The sequence below is a fragment of the Gorilla gorilla genome, chromosome 1 (assembly GCF_029281585.2).
Source record: "Gorilla gorilla gorilla isolate KB3781 chromosome 1, NHGRI_mGorGor1-v2.1_pri, whole genome shotgun sequence".
In the NCBI taxonomy this organism is placed as follows: domain Eukaryota; kingdom Metazoa; phylum Chordata; class Mammalia; order Primates; family Hominidae; genus Gorilla; species Gorilla gorilla.
The window spans coordinates 40264018-40291937 of NC_073224.2; the positions used below are offsets into that span (position 1 = coordinate 40264018).

General features: G+C 36.9%; 1 protein-coding gene across 20 annotated transcripts in view; it reads right to left on the reverse strand.

Moving 5' to 3' along the window:
• CDC42BPA (CDC42 binding protein kinase alpha) overlaps nucleotides 1-27920 on the reverse strand; it is a 323893-nt gene that overhangs the window by 210901 nt on the left and 85072 nt on the right. For 19 of the 20 annotated variants that reach the window (XM_055371555.2, XM_055371684.2, XM_055371673.2 and 16 more), the window contains exon 3: nucleotides 7714-7797. In XM_055371555.2, the coding sequence (XP_055227530.1) occupies nucleotides 7714-7797 (84 nt within the window). Of the gene's footprint in view, nucleotides 1-7713; nucleotides 7798-13839; nucleotides 13998-27920 lie in introns of all 20 variants that reach the window. The other variant, XM_055371643.2, reaches the window with a different exon arrangement.

The window sequence follows — 27920 nt, forward strand, 5'->3', positions numbered from 1 at the left end:
AATAGGCCAGGAGTAGTGGCTCATATCTGCAGTCCCATGCTTTGGGAAGTGAGGTGAGAGGATCGCTTGAGGCCTGAAGTTTGAAACCAGCCTACCTGACACAGCAAGACCCTGTCTCTACAGGCAAAAAAAAAAAAAAAAAAAATTCAGCCAGGCTGGTGGCATGCACCTCTGTAGTCCTAGCTACTTGGAAGGCTGAGGCAGAAAGATCACATGAGCCTAGGAGTTTGAGGCTGAAGTGAGCTATGATCACACCATCGCACTCTAGCCTGGGCCACAGAGCAAGACTCTGTCTCTTCAAAAACATTAATTAAAATAAGAAAATAAACAATATAAACTCTTTATGATACAAAATTTCAAATGTATACAAGGGTAGAGAAACTAGTATAAAAACCCCCTCCTACTAATGAACTCAACTTCAACAATTATTTTATTGGTCAATCTTATTTCATTTAGACCCTCACTTACTTACTACCATCCCCTAGCACCACACACACAGGAGCATATACATATTTTTAAGCAAACCCCAGACATCATATGATTTTATCCATAAATATCTAGCTATTAAATGATTCCTATCAATGCCTTGAATCCTGAGTCTAGATATAAAGCACAGGCTACGTTTTTGCTTCAACATATCACACTGCTCTCAGTTGCTTGTCACAATTGGGAAAGGATGGGTTCTACTGGCATTTAGTGGGTAGAGGCCAGGGATACTGCTAAATATTCTACAATGCACACGACAACCCCTCCAACAAAGCATTATCTGGCCCCAGTTGTCAATGAAGTCCCTGTTGAGAAGCCCTGTTCTAGATCAATATTAACCAAATCATGATGCACATATACCCTGGGTATATATATGTTCATAAAGGTGCTCTGTGGATTCAACATGCTTAAAGGCTTTAGTAACATCTACTTCATTACCTTTTTTTAAAAAAACTAAACAATATCTCCCCCCTTTAAAAACAGAATATTTGATATCTAAGAATGTATTAATAACAAACATGTAGGAAGGGCTACTACTGTAGATCATATCACTTCCTCGGATTCACTCACTTTCTCAACCAAACGTTCATCCAAACATTCGGCTTGCCACAGTGATGTTTTCAACTGTTATACAGTTTTCCTTTTTAAAAAATATTCAGTCTATATTATTTAAATTTTATCCTTAATGGACTATTGGGATAAACAGGAACAGGAATGCCTATGTTGAAACACAAGTTAGTAAGGACTACATACACAAATGGTAATTCTGGAAAGTTGACACAGGATTCTCTTCACCGTATTGATAAGATGCACTCATCACACTAACAAGCTTATACTGCTCATCAAAACTGCACAGATACTTGGAAAGCATGAGTTAAAAAGAAACAAAATCCAATGATGATTATATCTACTTTGGCTTATCATTTAGTAGGAATAAAGACTTCACTCTTCCATAGAATACTATCACAGAGAAACTCTTTCAAATAATAACTGAATCTTTCTCTAATATTTGAGGGAAAGAACAACATTTTTCATTTTTAAAATCTAAATCAGTAAAATTTTAAATTGCAAAATGTAAGAATTCCAAGTATTACCATGGCATCAATTCAAGTCTTCGTTTTAATATATATTTGATGGCAAAATCAAACATGAGATGTATCATTTTTAACTTATTTTTCAGTAAAAAGTTTTAAATTTTAAATATAGAAAAAATTTGGTAACATCCACAACTGCCAAGTGTGTGAGAAAACAGACGTTTACATACTATGAGTGCAAAGATAATAGTCCAACTTTTATAGAAGACAATGTTATTGGAACAATAGCTATCAAAGTTTTAATGTCTCCCCTCCCCAACTAAAATCCCAGAGTTTGACTAGCAAGGAGTTTAATTTAGGGAGTGGATAAGTTCTAGGTCAAGCATAAAATGATAATCCCTTCATGTAAAAATTATCCTTGAAATCATTTCAACTTCAGTATACACAAGCTGAAGTGCCTCAGGGTAGCCCACAGCAATATCTCTAACAGCATTTCATAGTAAAATTTTTTTAAATTTTACATGGCATATACTTTTTGGGTAGCATGACTAGTTCTGAAGCACTAGTTTCTCTCCTGTTTTGAAATGTCTCTTGGCCAAACACATGCAGATAGATAAATGGTAAAATAATGAAATGTATTGACAGTTTGACACTTCATCTTTGTAAGAATTCACACTACCGATAAACTCACAAAAGTTTATCCAGTACATATAAAGATTTTTACAACATGGTTCAAAATAGTAAAAATAAGGAAACAATCTAAATTCCCATAAACTTAAAAAAAAAATCAACCTAATAAAAAATATAGCTATTCAGGCCGCGCACAGTGGCTCACGCCTGTAATCCCAGCACTGTGGGGGGCTGAGGCAGATGGATCACCTGAGGTTAGGAGTTCAAGACCAGCCTGGCCAATATGGCAAAACTCTGTCTCTACTAAAAATACAAAAATTAGCCGGGTGTGGTGGTGGGAGGTACTTGGGAGGTACTCAGCCAGCTACTTGGGAGGGTGAGGCAGGAGAATCACTTGAACCCTGAAGGAGGAGGCTGCAATGAGCCAAGATCTAGCCACTGCACTCCAGCCTAGGCAACAGAGTGAGACTCTGTCTCAAAAAAATATATATATATATACACACACACACACACACACACACACACACACACACACACACACACAGAGCCATTCAGTATAATGAAGCTATTAACAAAGAATGAGATATTATAAATGTATTAAATACATAGAAGTGAAAAAACAATACATATTTTAAGTGAAAAAGCAATATGAAAAATCAGCCTCGTAATATGATTTCATTATAATAAAATTTTCTGTTGAGGATAAATAAGAAACCCTTACTAATGATCTACTTAAGACAGAAGGACTAGGGGTATTTGAGGGAGAAAAGGGAACTTGCATTTGTTCATTTTTTACTTTGTGTAGTACTTTACTAACAATTATAAAAATAGCCAAACAAGGATAACAACAATAGAAAAACTAATAAAACAATAGGCATAAATCAGCACTGTCACAGATAAACTAAGATATACTGTTACCCTACTTATGAGACCTTATTATCTTCAGTTTATACATGAGAAAATTGAGCCTTAGAAAGGTTTAACTCTCAGCCCAGTGCAGTGGCTCACACCTGTAATCCCAGCACTTTGGGAGGCTGAGGCAGGCAGATCACTTGAGCCCAGGAGTTTGAGACTAGCCTGAGCAATATAATGAGACCCCATCTCTACAGAAAATACAAAAATTAGCTGAGTGTGGTGGCATGTGCCTGTAGTCCCAGCTACTCCCAGGCTAAGGTGGGAGGATCCCTTGAGCCCAGGAGGCAGAGGTTGCAGTGAGCCAAGTTCCTAACACTACACTCCAGCCTGGACAACAGAACAAGACTCTGCCTCAATAAATAAAATGTTTTTAAAAGGTTTTATAAAAAGGTTTAACTCTCAAGACAGTGAGTGTTTCTGTAAACTATACCGCATCTCCTCATGAAATGAGTAAGGACATCTCTTAATGAGCGAAGTCAGTACTCACTGAACAAATGTGAAGACAGAAGTAAAATTTACAGAACAGATTGAGAGCAGTAGTTCATTCGTTAATTTAGGAGGCTGCTGATAAACTAGCAAAGTCTGTAAATGATGAACTTGTAGAGTTATTGGTGATAAACTAGCAAAGTTTGTAAATGATAAATCTGTGAAATTATTGGACAATTATTATATTATTATATCTTTCTGCCCAGGTATAGAAAGAGAGGGGGCTTCCTAGCACCTTTGAGTAACCCGTATGTCATTAATTATATATTTGACATATGGCTTGAAACAGAATAAGGTAAATAAGTTGGACATAAACCTCTGAAAAAATTGTTTTAAAGCATCAACAATACACAAATAAAAAATAAGAAATTTTGCTGCTCATTTGTAATTTATTAAGCATCACTGGTAGGTCTTGTTTTCCAAAGTTGGATAAGTCATGGTCAGAAGGATTTTTAGAAATGTTTTTGTTTTTAAAAAGATCTGCTTATTCAAGAATAGAAATACAATTTCTATTTTAAAGTGAATTCTTCCTTAAAAGTTTCAATGTAGAATTTCTGTCTAAAAGATAAAAGTTTTCTCAAATAGTTTGAGGAGAGTACCTTTCAAATATGGAATCAGTCTTGCATCCCAACAATAAATCACACTTGGGCATGGTATATAATTCTTTTAACATATTGCTAAATTGTATTTGCTAATATTTTGTTAAGGATATTTGCATCTATATGCATGAGGACTATTTATCTTTTTTATTATTTTATTTTATTATTATTATACTTTAAGTTTTAGGGTACATGTGCAGAATGTGCAGGTTTGTTGCATACGTATACATGTGCCATGTTGGTGTGCTGCACCCATTAACTCGTCATTTAGCATTAGGTATATCTCCTAATGCTATCCCTCCCCCCTCCCCCCACCCCACAACAGTCCCTGGAGTGTGATGTTCCCCTTCCTGTGTCCATGTGTTCTCATTGTTCAATTCTCATCTATGAGTGAGAACATGCGGTGTTTGGTTTTTTGTCCTTGCGATAGTTTGCTGAGAATGATGGTTTCCAGTTTCATCCATGTCCCTATAAAGGACATGAACTCTTCACTTTTTATGGCTGCATAGTATTCCACGGTGTATATGTCACACATTTTCTTAATCCAGTCTATCGTTGTCGGACATTTGGGTTGGTTCCAAGTCTTTGCTATTGTGAATAGTGCCGCAATAAACATACGTGTGCATGTGTCTTTATAGCAGCATGATTTATAATCCTTTGGGTATATACCCAGTAATGGGATGACTGGGTCAAATGGTATTTCGAGGACTATTTATCTTAAACTTGCTTTGTATGGTCCTTGTCAGGTTTTTCTATCAGCATAATACTGACCTCCAAAATGGGTCTTATACTGTAAGGTCCTGAGGTCCCTAGCTGGTCTACCTTATTCTCTCTACCTTTTGGGTTCTTCTAATGTTTGCTTTATATATAAATGTCCAGAATCTTCAGCTATACTTCACAGGAGAACAGGGAGAAGTGAGTCTATTCCATCTTGTCTCAGAAACAGAATATATAAATACTTGTTAATTGAATAAAATATTTGATTTTAAATTATACTGTTTTATTTTGAATTTTGCCACTTCCAGCTGTAATGAAAGCTAACCCAGTTATTCGTCCTTTTCACAATCTTCCCCAACATATCCAGCTTCATTAAAAAAAGTATAAACTTTAATTCAATTTTTTAAAAGTTCTAACTCTGAAACAGTAAACTGACTACAGTTGTTATTTCTGCTAAACAGAACATAATTATTTACTCTTTTGTAATAACAGGATTTGTTGCTCTAGCTGCTGATGCTGTCATACCTTCAGGGTTTGCATCAGCTGAAGAAAGCCTACCAGTCCAACGCCATGTCCTTCAGGGGTAGCTCATGTCCACTGACTAGTAGAGGCAGGTGTATAAAGGTCTAGACATTTTGATCCAATGTAGGACACTTCTCAAGAGCCATTTCTGCTACAGAGCTCCCAGTGGAATCAACTGAGGCTGATGGGACAACTTTATAAATCCTATTTCCCTCCCTTCCCTTCTACAGGTAGGGATTTCTCAAAAGAAATCCCTAACAAATTTCTGCACAATAAACTCAATCTCGGTATTTACTCCTTGAGAAATCCAACCCGTGACAGTAAGGCAATTCAGTCTTAGGGAAATTAAAAGTAAAAACTAAGGTGTTGAATATAATGGACACTGGCACATATCCCAGTGATACATGTGACATTAAAGCTCCCAGATACTTTGTCAAACAGGATATTACTATACAATAATTACCTCTGGGGGGATGCAGATAAAAAGGAACAATTATACACTATTAATAGGAATGTAAATTAGTATAATCTTTATGGAAAATGGTACGTCGATTTCTCAGAACTACCATTCCATCCAGCAATCCCACTACTAGGTATCTACCCAAAGGAAAAAAAATCATTATATCAAAAAGATACCTGTACTCATATGTTTATCACAGCACTATTCCCAATAGCAAAGTCAAAGAATCAATCTTGCTGTCCATTAACGCAGGACTGAAGAAAATGTGATGTGTGTATACATATATGTATGTATGTATGTATATATGTGTGTACATATACACATAAATAAATACATGAAATCTTATCTTCTGCAGCAAGATGAATGGAACTGGAGATCATTATCCCAAGTGAAAAAAACTCAGAAAGCCAAATACCACATGTTCTCACTTATAAGTGGAAGCTACACCGTGAGTACACATGGACATACAGGGTGGAATAATACATTGCAGACTACAAAAGGTGGGAAGGTGGGAAGGGGGTGAGGGTTGACAAGTTGCCTATTGGGTCCAATGTTCACTATTTGGGTGATGGGTTCACTAGATGGCTATTTCACCACAATGCAATATATGCATGTCAGCAATCTGCACCTGTATCTCCTAAATATATAAAAACAAAAAAAAATGTTTAATGAAGAAATAGTATTTTAAAAGTAATAATGACCTCTGGGAGTTAGAGAAAGGACGGACTTGGGTGGTGAAAGAACACTTTGGCTTTATCTGTAATATGCTATTATTTGTTTTACAGAGAATATATTTGTGCTTCACTTCTGAGGGTTTTTGTTTCTTTTTTTTTTAGTTTAAAAAAAAAAACTAAAAGCAAAAACTTGGCCAAAATGTTATTAATTCTGGGTAACAGAACAAAAGTGATTATTAGTTTCTTCTTTGTGTTTTCAAATTTCTCCAAATAAATAAATAATGAAGTATTTACTTTCACTGCCACCATATCTGTCATCATGGGAACCCTTTTTGCTTTTCCCTGTATGTTTATTCATCTTTGGGTTGCTACAAGTACTGACGGATAAAGATTTCTAAAGGCGAATTTCTCGTTATTTTCATACTAATCTTACTAACTTCCAGGGCTATTACTCAGCCTGCTCGTCAGTATCACCTTTTACCAGTTAAAATACTGACAGAATTCTACACCAGTTAAGTTCTGTTTCCCTGAAGCCCCAGAATGCCTATCCCATTCAACCCTTCACCATGATACAGCACAGCAGAGGACCCCCCAGAACTCCACCCCAAATCTATGTGTGACATCAGTTCTGACCAGGCCATACCAGCTGCTGGATATTTTTAACATCACTCCAGTCAATCCTTCCCTCAAATCTACATAAAAATGCAGGCAGTTCTTCCATTACTAGATTTTACTACAACTCCTGTAATATAAAACAAAACACAAAGTGACTGCATAATCAGCATTAAACAGAATTTCTAGAGGGCATGTTCAAAACTCCTGCTGACTTTTGCTTGTAGCAGAATACAGATAAATACAGAATAATATAAACAAGTTACGTCACGTTAGAAATCAACCATTACGAAATGTCTTTCTATAGAAGAAAGTAGTTTGCAGACATCCTTTAAATATAGCTGCATAAGCCCTACATTACAAAGGTTTCCATTTAGTATTCCACTAATATTAAATTAGCATTATGGATTGTAACCTTTATCATAATTATATCACAATTGTGTTGAATTTGTCTTTTATGCCTTAAAAAATGTCACCACAGACAAAATGTTACCAAGTAATATTTAATGAGCTCTACGTAATAATTCCTGAAAAATATTTCTAAAATATTTATATATTCCAATACATAAGACTCTTACCTCAGCTCTTTTCAGCATTTCCCATTTATTCAGTATTTTCATGGCAAACACTTTATCTGCATTTTTTAGTTTTACTACAGCAACCTAGAAAAGATAAAGGAAATATAAATTTTAAAATAATGACAAATAATTTTTTCAGCCATCCATTTTCCTTTTTCCTCTCTGTAAAAAAATAAATACCAATTATCAATTATGTCAATGCAGTTCAAATTCTAAGATCCTAAATTAAATAATGTTGCCAGATGAAAAAGTTAGTGAACATGTGCCAAACTAATAACTGTATTTGTGAACACTGTATTAGTTGGTATTTGTGAACACTCTATTAGTTGGTATTTGTGAACACTGTATTAGTTGGTAATTATACATTATATCCCCCTTTCCAAGTTTTCTGCCCTGGAATTCAAACTCAATATCTACTATCACTAAGAAACTGAACAAAATGCTCAACAGGAAAGAACTAGAGCTTATTAAATAATGCATGCAAAATTCCAACACCATGTTACAAGGAAGGCCAGCTGCCAAAACACATACGTTTTGTGAGGATCAAACAATATGAAATAAACTGAAAACGATCCTATTTTTCATATCACATACTCTTACATACTATACCATAACCCCCAAACCACATACACACATATACATACGCATAGAGAGCAATTAAAACTAACGATTTTACAAAAACTAAACTTTACACATCCCTTCCAAAAAAAAAAAAAGGAACATCTACTTCTGTATTTTATATTTCAATTGCGGATCAAAAACTATCAAATACAATAAATAAAATCCCTTTCTCACTCTCAACAAATTGATTACATTTCTATCTCTCTGCTTCAGTTTAACCAGATAATCTGTAAGACCACTTCCAGGCCACTGGACTTGCCATAGGCCAGAGGCTAGCCTACAAAAGAGGAAAACAAAGGTTGAACGAGGATGTTTCCAGTTACTGGGGGTGGGTGGTGAGGAAGAGAAATGCTACTCTAATATGCAGAAAGGGAGGTCAAACTATATACAGCAGATCTCCAAACTGCTGTTCAATGGGATATTTCCAAAAACAGAGTATAGGTTTAAATTCAAGTGCAAAAAAAAAAAAAACAAAAAACAACAACTTAATAGCAAATGTGCATATCAAGGTTATTTAATAAATTTATATTTGGATCAGACTGCAATAAAAGTAACATGACCATATAATTACAGTAAGTGTATACATACTAAATATTTCTTGGTAATTGTTATAAGTGGTTATAATGACTGTGATTATAGTTTTTCATCAATTAAAATGGATGAGAAAGAAAAGGAAGTAGCTCAGTTTCAAACAATTAAATTGTTCTCCCAATGGGCTCATAAAGAGGGCTGTTATAAAGAATAAGGAAAAACTTGAAACGTTGTTTCACTAAGATCTCTGAAGCGGTGAACACACCACTTGAGCTACTGCTTAGACTCTAAAATCAAACCCTGCACAACTGGGAGTGCACATGGACAGAGGGACAGGAGCACTAAGCTATACAAGACTAAATTTGGGGCGGGGAAACACACAGAACACTGTGACTTACACCCTCTTATTCTGATTGAGGGAAGAATAGCTGAAAGACTCCAAAACTTAGGTATCTTCCCCTCCCAAGGTCACAATGTGAGAAAAGTACTAGCAGTACTCTACAGTTCACAAGTTTTCTATAAGTATGTATCTGATGATAACTACTAATAACAGTAGTGGTAGTAGTAGTACCCACCCAATACTACTAGTATAAATCTAGTAGAAGGAGGAGTGTGTTCTAAATGCCAGGCACTATGGTAAGAGTTTTATACAGGTCCGTAATCCCTTATCTGCAATTCTCAAAGACAAAAGGTTTTCATAACTCATTTGGCAGCATGTAGTGACATCAGGCTATTAATATTCTTGCTTTTTAATCTCACTTAGTATAAAAACAAACATGCTTCACTGAAGAAACGTGAATGTATCTGTTCATGAAGTGCTGCTCCAAACCGCAATGGGAATGTTATATAAAATAGAGTATACAAACTAAATTATCTTTCTAAAATCCAAAAATATTGGAACCAAAACAACCTCTGGAATATGCAACTGTGCAGTAGGAATAATGATGATGCCTAATATTTATTGAACACTCAAACACTTAGCTAGCATTTATTGTGGCTGTTTTGGGGAGTGGTGATAGCATGGATTCTGAAGCCAGACTACTTGGGTTTGAATCCTAGTTTTGTCCTTAGCTGTATAACTCTAGGCAAAAAACTTAACCTTTCAATACTTCAGTGTCCTTGTCATGATCATGGGGTTAATAACAATACTTATATCATTGTGGTAAAGATTTGAAAAATTAATACAAGTATAATCCTTGCACTCGGGATTATTGACCACTAACTATTGAGGTATTGTGGTGTAACTGATCAGGGACAAAATGAGACCCATTCTACACACCTGTGCAGTCATCAGGGCTGCCATGCTGCCGCAGGGTGAAAAATAATTTCAAGTTTTTCAAGGGTCTGGTGCTTAGTAAGCATTCAGTAAGTGTTAGCTATGATTATGTGCCAGGCATTGCACTAAGCACATTACAGCCCAATCTCTTCACTGCCAACTCTACCTCTAATATCTGGCAAAGAATATAACTCTCAATTTCTCCAGTTTAACTACCAAAATAAAAAATCTTTCATCTCTTTAATTTCTAACTTTCTGTAATTTTAGACTTATGACAAATATATTTACATAGAAATATGGATAGAAATACCCTCAACTGAATATATCTATATACAAATAAAAACTAAGCCACAATATTCACCACAGTGTGGTTTTCAATAGTAAAATATTGAAATGAACTTAAATATTCTACATGATCAATTTGACTAAATATGGTATCTCACAGTATGAAAGAAAAATTACTCATACACTTGAAAAAATTACTGAGGAATGTTAATACGAAAAAGTTCACAGTATAATGTGAAACAAATAAGTTTATTAAAGTATGTACACTGTGACTTTTTCTCTCTCTCTCTCTATATATATACACACACACATAAAATATGTACCATAAATTTCTATGCTTTACCAAAAGATCAGGTATTTCTAAGTGATGCAATTTCTACTTGCTTTTCTACATTTTCTATATAAAACACATAAAATTTGAAGCATGGAATGAGGTAGTATGGGACACCACACATCACATCCTGGTCATGAAATGACCGCTAATTATCAAGGTATTGTGGTGTAACTGATCATGGCTAAAATGAGACTACACATGTGTGTGGTCATCAGGAATGCCATCCTGCTGCAGGGTGGAAAACATTTTCAAAGCTATCTTATAACAGTTTTATGAGCTACCTAAAATCTTTTCTGGAATAAGGTGAGTGTGGTGAAATAAAAGTCAGTTCAGGAAATATTCTTGAATTATCAAATTGATAAATGATGAGAAAAGAATATGAGGCTTACAAAGTAATACAATAAAATCAAACTGATCTTGCTTTTCTCCTTTACCACTGCAAGTCATACTGATATTCATTTCAGTAGCTAAAAATCAAGAAGAGGAGGATTCTCTTAGAACTCTAACCTCAGGTCCTGTATTTTCAAGAACCACAGCTTAACATATAACAGTGTAGTCTGTTAAAATGTCCTTTCTTGTTTAGCTTGATCAAAATTAAAAGTACATTTAGTATGAACTGCAAGACTATAGTTTAACACAGAACAAAGATATATTTTTAAAAACACTAGCAATGTCTTGAAAGACTTCATAGTAAAAACATGATGTTAGAAAACCTGTAATAATAATTCAAGAATTATTTCTGTAAACACTACAGAAATAATCACTAAGTGACAAATGTATACAAATCAGTTCTTAAACAGAATGTATTATCATTTGAAGTTACAAACTAGTTACAAATTGCAGTTACAGAATGCTGTAACAGTATTTTATGTTCATTCTTAAGTTACAGGTTGTAGAATACAGAAAGAGTTGCCACAGAGTTCTGTAAATCTAGTCTTCCTGCATATAGCAAGAATTCATTCACCATATCTCCTCTGTTCCAACCCATTCCAAGCTACCATTACATGGCTCATGTCTGTAATCCCAGCACTCTGGGAAGCCGAGGTGGGTGGATCACCTGAGGTCAGGAGTTCGAGACCAGTCTGGCCAACATAATGAAACCCCATCTCTACTAAAAATACAAAAATTGGCTGGGTGTGGTGGCGGGCGCCTGTAGTCCCAGCTACTAGGGAGGCTGAGGCAGGAGAATTGCTTGAACCCGGGAGACGGAGGTTGTGGTGAGCTGAGATCACGCCACGGCACTTCAGCCTGGGCTGAAGTGAGTGAGACTCTGTCTCAAAAAAAAAAAAAGAAAATCTTGCCTGGATTGTCCTACCTGACCTCTCTACTACTTCTGCCCTCTCATCCCACAACCTATCCTCAACACTGAAGCCACAGTTGATCCTCTTGAAATGTAGTTCAGCTCATGACACTCCTCTGCTCCACAGCTTCCAATGGTTTCCCATCTCTCTCCAAGTAAAAGTCAAAATCCTTACTATGCCTTATAGGGCCAACATGTTCTGGCCCTCCACCTTCCCTGACCTCGTGCTACTCTACCCCTGGTTCACTATGCTCCAGCTATAATGATCACTGCACTCAATCCCAACTAGCCTTTGCACTTGTTGATCCCTAGGCCTGGAATATTCTAGCCCCATGAAGCCACACAGCTTTCTCTCTCACTCCTTCAATGAAATGTCACTTTACCCCTTGACATTTTCTAACCCATTTCTTTGCTTCCCTTTACCATTAGTTGTCATTATTTCATGAACTATGTATTCTATTTAAGTATTTTGTTCATTGTTTGCTTCATTCACTACAATATAAGCTAATGAGGGCAGGGATTTTTTTTCCTATTTGTTCACTAGTACACACCTAGTAACTGGGAATCTATAGGTACTCAATAAACATTAGCTGAATTAATGATGAATGACTGGTAATCTATGTGGGTGTATATACATGCAAAGTTTACGGCATCAATATTCTCAGCTGCAAGTATACAACTAAACTGACACTAAAACTCAAAAATAAGGTATTATGACAAAAGAGATACAACTGTGTATTTTGTGATTTATTAAACATCTATCAGCTTATTCCAGCCCATTCTGCTCTCTTAACAGGCATCGAAGTCCTGACTTCACAACTTCGCCTTTAATATCTTTTGTCTGTTGCTGCTCATTACTAATTGTCTTTTTCACCTTTTAATTTCCCCTACATATCATCTACTATCATTTATGGTTAATAATAATAACAAAAAATAACTCTTATTTATAAAAAGCTTATTCTGTGCCTAGCACTGGGCTAAGCATATTACATATATTACCCCTCATTTAATCCTTACACCAATCTAAAGCAGATTCTACAATCCCCACTTAAATTAGTAAACTAATGTTTGGAGAAGTTAATTAACTTACTCATAGTGACAAAATTATTAAGTAATAGAACCAGAATATGTACCTGGCTGTCTGATAAGAGAGCTAGTATACTTTACTACTCCAAGTACTGAATAGTTATATAAGTACTGAAGAGCTCTTCCCATTCATCATACCTGTAACTCTGATACCTACTGACACATGTTAATGGTGATCATTACAAAATGTATAGAAATCACTGTATCTGCATTTTTAAAAACTGTTCTGTGAGCGACCAATTTGTGTTCAAAATATTTATTAAAAATGGGGGAGGGAACTAAATATTATCTTTAATAAGCAAACTAAAAACACTACAAAGAGTTTATTAAACCAGCTAGAGATATCCTTTCTATGGAGACACAATTTATATATTCAGTAGCAATAGTCAAAATACTTTAAAATTGGGACAGCATGGGCATCAACCAATCAGAACAAACACTGGCTATAAAATACAGTATGCCCACACCAGTTTGCCCCTACAGACTGAAGACTAGCACCATCAAAGGTGAATCATGCAATATAACTTCTTACTCTCCCATGAATGCCAGGAGAGCCAAAGTAAAAGATCTTTTAAAGAAGAATGAATGGCTAAAGGTAATTCTCCTTTCAGACCCTAGAACTGGATTATGCAGACACGTAAGGGCCTAGTTATAGTAATTAGAGGAAGCAAGCTAATTAAAAGCTTTTGACACCTGAAGCAGGGGTAGCAGGCCAAAGCAGCAAGCTTTCACAACAAGCTCTGAAGCCCAGAAGCCTTGAAGCTGCCGGAGCAAGGCTGGAGCAGGCAGAAGCGGTGAGCCACCAGGAAACTGTTGACAGGCAACACCCAGGGCGTAAGTTAAAGGTTTTCCTGAAAGCAAAAAGGAAAACCCAGCGTTAAGTTAAGCAGTAACTAACACAATTGAGTTGTAGAGAGAAGGTTCGTAACTCACTGAGCTGCTGAATTTCAATTATATCTTGCTCACTGTTTCCCACGATTTATGCATTTCTTATAAGAGTTACATAAATGATGCGTTTATTTTCATGTTTTTTTTTTTTCAGAAAGAGCATAACTGATAGAAATGCTCCTATCAAATATTCATGCAGAGGTGAGCCTATCCACTGGGCCTATATATCTATTGACAAATTCCTGGTAGAAGACAAAACATCTTGGAGGAAATGATTATCTCTCTAGGGTCTCTTCATTTCTAAACCTACTAGTTCATAAACACTACACGGTATGTAAGCCCAGCAGAGATATTTTCATCAGGAATGAATAAGCAGTAAAGCTCATAATCCAGTCAATACTACCTTTCTATACAAAATCAATTGTGTCTTGAAATAACAGAGTTAATTACCAGCAACCTGTTGCTTTTATTTTACGTATTTTAATCAGTACACACATACAGGAAGAACACACCAAAAAAAAATTTAAAAAGACACCTCACACTAAATCTCAAATATTATCAGTCATGCGTTAAGTGCTCTGACTTGATCCTGGAGGTTTAAATGGCACTGACCTGTGACCAGGCAGGACTTGACAGACTGCTGGACTGCTCTCTGCTGCCACCAACTCCCCAGCCCTGTACCCCATTCTTTAATTCTTCCAAGCATCAGGACAGTAGAGCAAATTTGGCTGTCCTTAACTAACTGCCTTACATATCCTAATGAGCAACTACAAGTAATTTTTCAAATCCCTTTTTTTTCAGTCTCTTTAATGAAAAAAAGTCATGTTTTATATATATATATATATATACACATATATATATATACACACACATACATATATGGATATATATAAAATAAGGTTATATATAAGGATATATATATTATGTTAAGGAATAATATATATAAGAATATATATATACTGTCTTTTTATTATTGCTTTTTATTTCCATAGCTCAATCTCAGTTGAACCCTCAAATCTACCTGCAGTCCTAACATTAATTCTATCACTCTCAACAGAACTTTACTAATCTTCCAAAATGTCCTGTGCCACCCTGCCACCACAAACTATCCCATTCCTGTCCTATCTACTCTTCACCAGCAATTAATGACCTGGTTGCCTCCTTTATAGATAACAGACCTTTTACATTCCCTCATGCCAATTCTAAATGTTTTTGCGCTTCCATACCTCTTTTCCTTTTGAACCCTACCACTTTTCAGGGCTAACAGTATCATTTGACATCTTGATCCCAAACCCTCTCCTTCCTTCCCTTCCTGTCCTTATTCCATTAAAAATTTTTTTCCTGCTTTCAATCCCCCTTTCTCCTGGATATCAATTGAAAAACTTTTCCAAGACCATTCCCCATCCAAGAACAAAAATATGAACAAAAATGTCACCCCCATTTTACCTTTTCCTCAAGGAACTGATACCACATCCCTTTCCACAACACATTTCTCCAAAAAGCACATTTTGAAAGAGTAGTACATGCTTGCTTTTTCCACTTGCTCATCATTTGTTTGCTTCTCAACCTCTTTCAAACACCTATTTCAATCTAATTTCTATTTCACTCTACTAGACTGAAACTATTCTCTCAAAGTTCAATAACAACTGTCTAATTTCCAAATAAATTGTTCTCAATTCTCATCTGCTTTACCCTTTCTTCATTACTGGACACTGCTGACAATTAATATACTTCTCTAATTTTTCTTTTGCTGTAACCTGTTAAATATTGCTCCCCAAGGATCTCTACTCCACCTTTTTTACATCTCCTCTCCTTCCTGACTTATATTATCTATTCCAAAGCCTCAGTTAATACCAATATGCTGGCAACTCCTAAATCCCTATCTCTTACTATCTATACCCTTATTTCTAGTTGCCTACTGGTCATCTCTCTAGCATGTTCAGCAAATGTCTTAAATTTAAGAAGTCAAAAATCTGTATGCCAAACTCACTCGAGTTGCAAATCTCATCATCTATAAATTACATACCTTTAACTTATCACTAACATCCAAAGTTGACTTTTTTGAATGTTTCTCCCACCCACCCTCCCTTCCCACTACCCCTGGCCTAGTTCAAGGCCTCATTATTTCAACTGAAAAATAATAGGCTCCTTTTTTTTTTTTTTTTACCACATTACTATATGCTATACATTATGCTAACTGCTGAGAACACAAAGCTGAATAAAAAGTTTGTTGGGCTCAGAAAACAATACTCCAAAATGAAGGACTCAGCTGCATTAGACACAGAAGTTTTTCTTTGACCTTCTCCTGCTCTGTCTCTCAGTCCCATTCTCCCCCAAGGTAAGCCATAGAAACTAGAATCCCTCTTCTCTAGGTCATAGAAACTAGAACTCCCTTTCCTCAAAGCCAGCCATAAAACCTAAAAATATTACTCTAGTTTTCCCTCAGCCTTTTGGTATAAAAACTGGCTACAAAGAAATTACTGCCAGCCATGGTGGCTCATGCTTATAATCTCAGCACTTTGGGAGGCTGCAGAGGGAAGATTACTTGAGCCCAGGAGTTTGAGACCAGCCAGAGCAACATAGGAAGACCCTATCTCTACAAAAAAAAAAAAAAAAAAAAAAATTAATTAGCCAGGGATAGTGGTGAATGCCTGTGATCCCAGCTACTTGGGAGGCTGAGATGGGAGCTTGGTCAAGACTGCAGTGAGCTGTGATTGCACCACTGCACTCCAGCCTGGGTGACAGAATGAGACCTTGTCTTTAAAAAAACAGCTGGGCACAGTGGCTCATGCCTGTAATCCCAGCACTTTGGGAGGCCAAGGAGGGCGGATCACTTAAAGTTAGGAGTTCGAGACCAGCCTGGCCAACTTGATGAAACCCCATCTCTACTGAAAATACAAAAAAATTAGGCAGGCACCTGTAGTCCCAGCTACTCGTGAGGCTGAGGCATGAGGAAGGCTTGAACCCGGGAGGCTGAGGTTGCAGTGAGCCAAGACCACGCCACTGCACTCCAGCCTGCGGGACACAGCGAGACTCTGTCTCAAACAAAGAAACAACAACAAAAAAAAAACTATCAGATTTTACCTGTTTCATTGTAGGTCATCACACCCCCGTTGCAGAGAGGGTCCTGCCCCATACCTGGAAGGAAGGAATGCTGCACAGAGAGGCCAAGAAGACTTTAGACACACAGGCCTTGCTGGGTTTCCCCCACTCAGTCTGTTAGCATTAGATCATACCCTTTTCCTTCTCCAATCACATTTCTACACAGCTGTCTATACTTTATTGAACCTAAGTATAAAAATGGGCAATTTCCCCTGTATTTTGGGGTCATCATACAGGTTCCCACGGATACATGTTAAATAAATTTGTATGCCTTTTCTCCTATTAATCTGCCTTTTGCATGTTAATTTTTCAGCAAACTTTCAGAGAGCCAAAGGTTGGATCAATAACAAGGGTTGGACCCTTGGCCCCCACAAGTTCTTGCCCCCCAAATTCTCACAGTCCATTGTGCAAAACACACCTAAACAGTAGTACACAGACAGTACCATAACAGTACTACAAGGAAAGGAGAGATAAAAATCAGGGTCCTATAAAAAGTAAAGAAGAGAGATCCTTGACCCCAAAGTGGGAGTAGAGGAGGAAAGTGTATAGTATGTGAATATGTTAAAAGTTTTTAAAATGAAGTGGCTGACACCTGAGTCTTACACAGTGAACTCCAGAAAAAAGGGGACTGAAATGGATGTGACTGAGGATGGGATAGTTTGGGAAGTAGGGACAGCATAAGCAAGGCACACAGGCAGGAAGTATGTGTGGGGGAGAAGATACACAGGACAATAAGCAGTTTCCTTTCCTAGGAACATAAAGAGCACAACAGGGAGTAGCAAGAAATGGTGCTGAAGGGTCCAAAGAGCAGAGAAGCTGTATGTCATGTTAATAAACTAGAACCTTAAAAATACAGATAACAGGGGAACCATTCTGCGCAGATAGTTTTAGCTAGATCACTCTAGCAGCTCTGTGGAGAATGGTTTTAAGGCAGGGAAAGACATTGGAAAGTTATAGCAGTAATTGAGGTGAGAGGATCTAACTAAGAAAAAGAGGAAGAAACTGAAGAAATACTGAGTCAGTGACTGGTGAGATATGGAGACTAGAGAGTGAGAAATCTAGCGCCTCCCTTTGTCCCCTTCTCTAACCAGTCCTTGCTCAGCACTATCACTATTACCTTTCTAGAAGAGTTCTAACTATACCACTAGAGATGATGTCCAACTTACAATAGTTCAACTGATGATTTTTCAATTTTTCAACTTTACAGATGGTGCAAAAACAACATGAATTCAATAGAAAGCCATATGAGACTCTTTCAGGATGCTGGTCAGTTGCAGCGAGCCACAGCTCTCACGCAGTCATGAGGGCAAACAACCGATACTCTACACTGTACAGTATTGCTAGATGATTGTGCCCCACTGTAGGCTAATAACATAAGTGTTCTGAGCACGTTTAAGGTAGGCTAGGCTACGGTAGGTAGGCTATGATGGTTAGGTATATTAAATGTATCTTCAAGACTTATTTTTAATTTACAGTGGGTTCACTGGGACATAACACTTTCAAAAGACAGGTGGCATCTGTACTCTGCTTTTTTGTATTTTGTTTTTTATTTATTTTATGAAGTTTTTGTATTCTGCTTATTAATAGTTTATAGGACTCCGATTCCTGCAGAATAAAGGTCCTTAGCATAGCATACCAAGCCATTCACTGCTTTGCCCAAGTGATGTTTCTTCCTTTTTTTTTTTTGAGATGGAGTTTCGCTCTTGTTGCCCAGGCTGGAGTGCAATGGTGCAGTCTCGGCTCACTGCAACCTCTGCCTCTCAGGTTCAAGCAATTCTCCTGCCTCAACCTCCCAAGTAGCTGGGATTACAGGTGCGTGCCACCACGCCCGGCTAATTTTGTATTTTTAGTAGAGATGGGGTTTCATCATGTTGGCTAGGCTGGTCTCGAACTCCTGACCTCAGGTGATGTGCCCACTTCGGCCTGCTGGGATTAGGGGTGTAGCCACCACACCCAGCTGTGACCTTTCAAGCCTCATCTTTCACCACCACCAACAAAAACCTTATATTCCAGTTAGAAGACTGCTCACTGCTCTCCGAATAAATAGAAATGTACTTAAAAGAAAAAAAATAACTCTTTTGATCCTAATATGTTATAGAAAATTTATAAAATTAAAGTGTAAAGAAAAATAGCCACAGATAACATTATTGTGGATTAGAAAACTAATTTGAAATCATACAACCTTTTCTATGTCTTTTCAACTGGCAAGTCCTCTTCTAGAAATTTATTCTTAGAAAATCATTTGAAGTGTAGTGAAAGCATTAGGTACAAAAACGTTTTATAAGGCATTTATAATATGGAAAAAATAGAGCGCATTCTTTCACTCATGCTACAAATACATATTGAGCACCTACTATGCACTAGACACTGTTGTAGGTACTGGGAAACTACAATGGGCTAACAGAGGGAAAAAAAAATCTTTATATTCATGGAGCACACATTCTAGCTTAACAATAAGGAAATGGTTAAGTAAATTATCAAATATCCACATAATGGACTTCTTTGGGGCCATAAGAAATCAGATTTACAAAGAAATATTTCAATACATGGGAAAAAGACTAAATATTTGTTAAGAAAAGTTCATTATATTAATGTTTATAAAACTACATCAATTTTGTTACCTGTGAATAGAAATAAAATTGGAAAAATATCCCTCAAATTACAGAAGTGGGTATCAATCCTGTGTACCTCTCCCCCTTGCTGATTAAACTGCAACCCTACTCAAGGGCATGTAAATTACTGGATTATAGTAGATGATTAATAAGTATTATTTTCATTAGTCAAAAGAGGGAAGCATGAAAGAAAAAAAAGAACTCCATTTTCCTATGTTTTTAGCCCTTGATTTAAAAAATTACATTTAAAAGCACTGTTCTAAGTAGGGAATAAAACAAATAAGAGAAATTCACTCCCTGACCTCACAGAGATTACACTTTATTGGTGAACGCAAACATTAAACACATAAATAATGAATTTAATAGTTGTTAAGTATAAATACTAGGAAGAAGTTGTATAGGTGTTCTCATCTCCCCATTAGAACAATAAAAGTATTTTATATCTTTATTCCCATTTTCATAAACTCATTCATCTCCTGACTTTATTCTTGTATTCAGTTCCTTCACTGATTTCTTTCTGCCGCAATTCTTTCACTGATTTCCAAATATGGGATAATTTTAAAGAAGCAATTGGTAATGATAAATACATTTAGTGAAGCAGGGAATACCTCTGATTTCCTTGAAAACACAATGACTAGTACTAGTGGCCTTAAATATAATGCATTAGTCATTTCAAAGTATCTGAAGGAACTGTATCAAAGGAGATGAGTGCTTGGGCAAAGCACGCTGCTCTACTTCCCTTTTCTGTAAAATTTATCCTGCTACGTTTTTCTTCCTAGAGTTCGAGTTACGAGTATGTGGAAACACCCTGCCTCACAAGCAAGAGAGGCTCCACCCTCTCTCTTGATTCAAGAGGCAACTGTTGAAAAACAAAAATGAGTAATTCCCTTTCACTTCACTTCTGTCCTTGTAATAAACTCAAATGGATTAGGACTCAAGATCTGTCCTCTTGCAATTGGCCTGGATGCCCATATTTCAATACTGTTCTCTGTTCCACTAGCCAATTGGTTTGTAAGGCTGGCTGGAAACCTTAAGTCAGCTAGCTGGATACATATACTTGGAGTCTACTCCAAGATTCCAAGTCAGAATCCAACTTTGCATTTAGGAGAAAATAATTGGAAATCTCCCGTTTGGCTCCAGGTTTAAGTCTTGATCCCTTTTAACAGAAAATCTGGTAATTTTGAACCTGATCTAGCTCTAGTATACTAGTTAAAACCCAGAAGCAAAGAGAAGAGGTTTGAACCTCACCTCCTTACAGCTCAAACAGGATGCAATTATATCATAGTCCATAGATGGAAAGTATCAAAACTTCCAGGATCTATGGTACAAGGAATGAAGACTTTCATCAATGACATGTAGAGGCAGAAACAGGAAAGATTTGAAGTTCTCAAAGGACAGAAACACTGAAGCAGTATAAAGAACCTCAGCTGCGAAGACCAGCCAAGAAATATTCAGTTACTGAAGAATAAGAGCCAGGAACATTGACTTTTGTTGATGTTTTCTTTTTAAGTTAGTATTTAAATAGTCTAAATAGAGTCTGTTTTGAGATGGCAAACTAGGGACCCTCATTTACTTCCCTCCCACCTTCAAGCTCATGAGATGACAGACAATATAAGTTGTCAAAAATAAACCATAATAAACTGGAAAGTAGTAAGAGTAACATCAGCTGATTAGATATTTTAAAGAATTCCTGAAATCTAAGGAGGAACAGAATAGGGTTAGATGGAGAGAAAAGAAAATGGAGAAACTACACTGCAGAATAAAATTAATGCACAGGTAAGAGCAATTACATAGACAGTTAAAGCTGAAAATAAAAACTCAAGGAGTCAAAAGAGCTAATAGGGAAATTGTCAATGTACAGACTCCAAATTTTATTATTTTTGGTAGAAGATACAATTGCATAACTAAAAAAGTATAAAATAAACAAAAAGGAAACTACTAGAAACAAGGTAATTTGTTAAGGTAGCTGGTAACAAAAGGTAATTAATATTAATGAAGTAGGATATATAAATAAATGCCTTTCATATTTTTCAAGAAAAAGAAAGAAAAAAACATAGTAGAAAATATCCCGTCAACAGCTACCAAAAAAACCTAGTAAGGAACGTAAGAAACAAGTAAAAAGTTTATAAAACTGGCCATCTCTCTTCTCTGAACTTATAAATCACATTGTAGTCCAAAGAGGACTGGACTTCAATTCTCCTTTCATCTGTAAATTTCAAATTATCCCAATGAAAATAACACTTTTTTAAGTAGACAAGTTGAGACTAACATTCATATGAAAAAAACAAAAACTTCAACTTCTGTCAGTATGGAAGATCAGATACATTGAATTACTTTCCCATACATCATAAATGTGAGAAACTGTTAAAATAGCCATTTAAATACATTTCTGAGTGAGATGAAAGAAACTGGCATGACATCAAAATTAAGTGCATCTAAGAATACTAATGGATATGCAGGCATCATAGCTGGCCTTCACTCTGATGCTTTCTGCCAAACTTTGGAGACTGAATTTTCCCTTTGGTGACCATAAAACTGGTAAAGACAGGAAATAAAGGTTAGACAAGATAGAAGGTGGAAATCTAACACAGGACCATATACAAAAACTGCGTCCTAAAACTAAGTGGATTTACAATAGTTACAGGATACAAGGTCCATATTAAAAAAAAATCAACTGCATGTCTATACACTAGTAAATGATAAATGTTCCATGTGTACTGAACAAGAAACAAGTAGTCATCAGTGATTCAGTATAATGTTCTATGTCAATTATGTTGAGGTTGTTTATATCCTTTACCCATTACTGATTCTTGTCTACTTGTTCTATTGGCTAACAGGAACAGAAAACCAAACACTGCATGTTCTCACTTATAAGTGGAAGCTAAACAATGAGAACACATGGACTCAGGGAGGGGAACAACACACACTGAGGCCTATGGGGTGGGGAGGTGGGGGCAGGCCGGGAGAGGGAGACCAGCAGGATAAACAGCTAATGCATGTGGAGCTTAATCACCTAGGTGATGGGTTGACAGGAGCAGCAAACCATCATAGCACATTTACCTATGTAACAAACCTGCAGATATTTCATATAAATGGAATCATACAATATGTGGCTTTTTGTTCTGACTTCTTTCACTCAACATGTTTTCAAGGCTCATTCATATTGTAGCATGTATCAGTACTTCTTCATTCCTGTGTGGCTAGATAATATTCCATCATACAGATATACCACATTTTGTTTATGTATTCATCAGTTGATGGACATTTGAAGTGTTTCCACTTCCTAGCTATTATGATTAAGGGTGCTATGAACATTCATATACAAGTTTTTGTGTGTACCTACATTTTCAATTCTCTTGCATTTGTACACATCTTGGAGTAGAATTGCTGGATCATATGGTAATTCTATGTTTAACATTTTGAGGAACTCTCAAATTTCTTTACAAAGTGGTTACACTATTTTACATTCTACCAGCAATGCATAAGCTTTCCAATTTCCCTATATCTTCATCAATACTTGTTACTGTCTTGCCTATTACAGCCATCTCAGTGGGTGAGAAGCGGTATCTCACTGTAGTTTTGACTAGCATTTCTCTAATGACCAGTGATGTTGACCATCTTTTCATGTACATATTGTCCATATGTATAACTTCTTTGGAGAAACAGCTATCCAAATCACTCATCAATTTTTAAATTAGGTTGTGCTTTTATTGCTGAGTTGCAGAGTTCTTTTAACACAGACACTGGGCCCTCATCAGATACATGATTTGCAAATATTTTCTCCCACCCTGTGAGTTGTCTTTTTCCTTCCCTGATGGTGTTTTTTGGAGGCACAAAAGTTTTAAACTCTGATGAAATCTTATTTTTTGTTTTTTCTTTAATGCCTGAGATTTCGTGTCATATTTAAGAACCATTGCCTAAGCCAAGGTCACAAAAATTTACACGTATGTTTCCTTCTAAGAGTTTCATAGTTTTATCTGTTACATTTATGTCTATGATCTATATTGAGTTAATTTTTGAATATGGTACGAAGTAGAGTCCAACTTCATTCTTTCACATGTGGATATCCAGTTGCCCCACACTGTTGGAAAAAAACTGTTTTACCTCCTTGGTTTCAGCACCCTTGCCAAAAACCAATAGTCCATAAACGTAAAAATTTATTTATGGACTTTCAATTCTTTTCTCTTGATTTATATATGACCCTTATGCCAGTACCACACAACCTTGATTACCAATGCTTTGTAGTAAGTTTTGAAATCAGGAAGTGTGAGTCCTCCAACTTTGCTCTTTTTCAAAATTGTTTTGGCTATTCTGGAACTCTCCAATTTCTACATAAATTTTAAAATCAGCTTGTTCATTTCTACCAGAAAGGTACCTTGAATTTTTATAGGGATTGCACTGTATCTGTAGATCAATTTGGGTAATACTGTGATCTTAAAAATATTAAGTCTTCAAATCCATGAATATGCAATGTCTTTTCATTTGCCTAGGTCTTCTTTAATTTCTTTCAGCAATATCTTCTGGTTTTTGCCTTCATTTAAAGATACTGCTGCTGGGCATAAAGTCTTAGATTGATGGCTTTTCTTCTTTTAGTAGTTTTAAAATGCCATTTTTCCATTATCTTCAACTTCTATCATTTCTGTTAGAAGTGAACTGTCTTACTGCTTTCTGGAAATTACATGTCCTTTTTCTGCTAGGTATTAACAAATTTTTTATCTTTGGTTTTCAGACGTTTTACTGATTATGTGCCTGGGTGTAATTTTCATATTTATCCTGTCATGGAGTCTTAAGAACTGATTTGATTGCAACTGAGTTTCTGCCTTACAATGGCAGACTCGTTTCCATTTGTCTTTACACCTAAAGGTGATAGGCCTTCAAGGATCGAAACTGAATACCTAGGATACTTAACAGAGCCCTACTCTTTACTGAAACCTGAACTCCAAGTTATGTTTTTCCTGCCTATGAGATTTCTAGCTGTTCTGCTACTGCCTAGGTAATGGCAACTGCCTGAAAGAGAAAGGTAGGGCTGAATGTTGGGAGTTTACCTCTCTGATTTCATAGTTCTTATACCTTCAAACAGAAAATTTATACTTTAGTCAAGGTTTTCCAGTTGTTTTCAGCAGAACAGCTGGTGTAATATAAGCAAAAGTGTCATAATCAGAATCAGAAGCTCCATATAAATTATTTAATAGTTCAAATTTCTCAAAATATTCCATGGATTTTGATTGACATTTCATAGAATTTATAGATTAGGGAGAATTGACATCGTTACAAGTATGTTGTACCATCTTTGAATAGGGTGTATCTGGTTTTCAAGTCTTTTGAATAATACTGTTAACAGAGTTTAAAATTTATTCCATGTAGATCTTATGCATTGTTAGGTTAATTCCTAGATCCTAGAGACATGATTGTTTTTGCTATTGTGAATGACATCTTGTATCATCATCTCTTCTAGTTAATTATTTTGAATACAGAGGAATTCTACTGATTTTTGTAAGATGACCCCTTAACTGAAAAATACTCAATTATCTTATTAATAGATATTTTTATCTATTGCATCTATACATTTTTATGTGTAGGTGGTCTATTAATACTTAAAGATTTATCTCTTCCTGTCCAATCCTGCTAACTGATTTCTGTTTCTTTTTTCTTTTTTTTTTTTTTTTTTGAGACAGAGTCTTGCTCTGTTACCAGGCTGGAGTGCAGTGGCGTGGTCTCGGCTCAGTGGAATCTCCGACACCCGGGTTCAAGTGATTCCCCTGCCTCAGCCTCCTGAGTAGCTGGGACTACAGGCACGCACCACCAAGCCTAGCTAATAATTTTTTTTATTATGCTTTAAGTTCTAGGGTACATGTGCACAACGTGCAGGTTTGTTACTTATGTATACATGTGCCATGTTGGTGTGCTGCACCCGTTAACTCGTCATTTACATTAGGTATATCTCCTAATGCTATCCCTCCTCCCTCCCCCCACCCCACGACAGGCCCCAGTGCGTGATGTTCCCCACCCTGTGTTCAAGCGTTCTCATTGTTTAATTGCCACCTATGAGTGAGAACATGCGGTGTTGTTTTCTGTCCTTGAAATAATTTGCTCAGAATGATGGTTTCCAGCTTCATCCACGTCCCTACAAAGGACATGAACTCATCCTTTTTATGGCTGCATAGTATTCCATGGTGTATATGTGCCACATTTTCTTAATCCAATCTATCATTCATGGACATTTGGGTTGGCTCCAAGTCTTTGCTATTGTCAATAGTGCCACAATAAACATAAGTGTGCATGTGTCTTTATAGCAGCATGATTTATAACCCTTTGAGTATATGCCCAGTAATGGGATGGCTGGGTCAAACGGTATTTCTAGTTCTAGATCCCTGAGGAATCACCACACTGTCTTCCACAATGGTTGAACTAATTTACAGTCCCACCAACACTGTAAAAGCGTTCCTATTTCTCGACATCCTCTCCAGCACCTGTTGTTTCCTGACTTTTTAATGATCGCCATTCTAACTGGTGTGAGATGGTATCTCATTGTGGTTTTGATTTGCATTTCTCTGATGGCCAGTGATGATGAGCATTTTTTCATGCGTCTGTTGGCTGCATAAATGTCTTCTTTTGAGAAGTGTCTGTTCATATCCTTTGCCCACTTTTTGATGGGGTTGTTTGATTTTTTCTTGTAAATTTGTTTGAGTTCTTTGTAGATTCTGGATACTAGCCCTTTGTCAGATGAGTAGATTGCAAAAATTTTCTCCCATTCTGTAGGCTGCCTTTCACTCTGATGATAGTTTCTTTTGCCATACAGAAGCTCTTTAGTTTAATTAGATCCCATGTGTCAATTTTGGCTTTTGTTGCCATTGCTTTTGGTGTTTTAGTCATGAAGTCCTTGCCCATGCCATGGCCTCAATGGTATTGCCTAGGTTTTCTTCTAGGGTTTTTATGGTTTTAGGTCTAAAATTTAAGTCTTTAATCCATCTTGAATTAATTTTTGTATAAGATGTAAGGAAGGGATCCAGTTTTAGCTTTTTACATATGGCTAGCCAGTTTTCCCAGCATCATTTATTAAATAGGGAATCCTTTCCCCATTTCTTGTTTCTGTCCGGTTTGTCAAAGATCAGATTGTAGATGTGTGGTATTATTTCTAGGGGCTCTATTCTGTTCCACTGGTCTGTATCTCTGTTTTGGTTACTGTAGCCTTGTGTATAGTTTGAAGTCAGGCAGCATGATGCCTGCAGCTTTGTCCGTCCAGCTTTGTTCCGTTGCTGGCGAGGAGCTGTGTTCCTTTGGAGGAGAAGAGGAGCTCTGATTTTTAGAATTTTCAGCTCTTCTGCTCTGGTTTCTCCCCATCTTTGTGGTTTTATCTACCTTTGGTCTTTGATGATGGTGATGTACAGATGGGGTTTTGGTGTGGATGTCCTTTCTGTTTGTTAGTCTTCCTTCTAACAGTCAGGACCCTCAGCTGCAGGTCTGTTGGAGTTTGCTGGAGGTCCACGCCAGACCATTTGCCTGGGTATCACCAGCAGAGGCTGCAGAACAGCAAATATTGCAGAACGGCTAATGTTGCTGTCTGATCCTTCTTCTGGAAGCTTCGTCTCAGAGGGAAACCCGGCTGTATGAGGTGTCAGTCGGCCCCTACTGGGAGGTGTCTCCCAGTTAGGCTACTCGGGAGTCAGGGACCCACTTGAGGAGGCAGTCTGTCCATTCTCAGATCTCAAACTCCTTGCTGGGAGAAGCACTACTCCCTTCAAAGCTACTCAAGCCTCAGCAATGGCGGACACCCCTCCCCGAGCCTCTCTGCCACCTTGCAGTTCGATCTCAGACTGCTGTGCTAGCAGTGAGCGAGGCTCCATGGGCGTGGGACCCTCCGAGCCAGGTGCGGGATATGATGTCCTGGTGTGCCATGTGCTCAGTTGGAAATGCAGAAATCACCTGTCTTCTGCGTCACTCATGCTGGGAGCTGCAGACTGGAGCTGTTCCTATTCGGCCATCTTGGAACCACTTTTTTTTTATTTTTTATTTATTTTTATTTTTTAGTAGAGATGTTACAGAATTTCACCACGTTGGCCAAGATGGTCTCGATCTCCTGATCTCGTGATCCGCCCACCTTGGCCTCCCAAAGTGCTAGGATTACAGGCATGAGCCACCACGCCCGGCCTCTATTTCTTTTCTTAATGGACT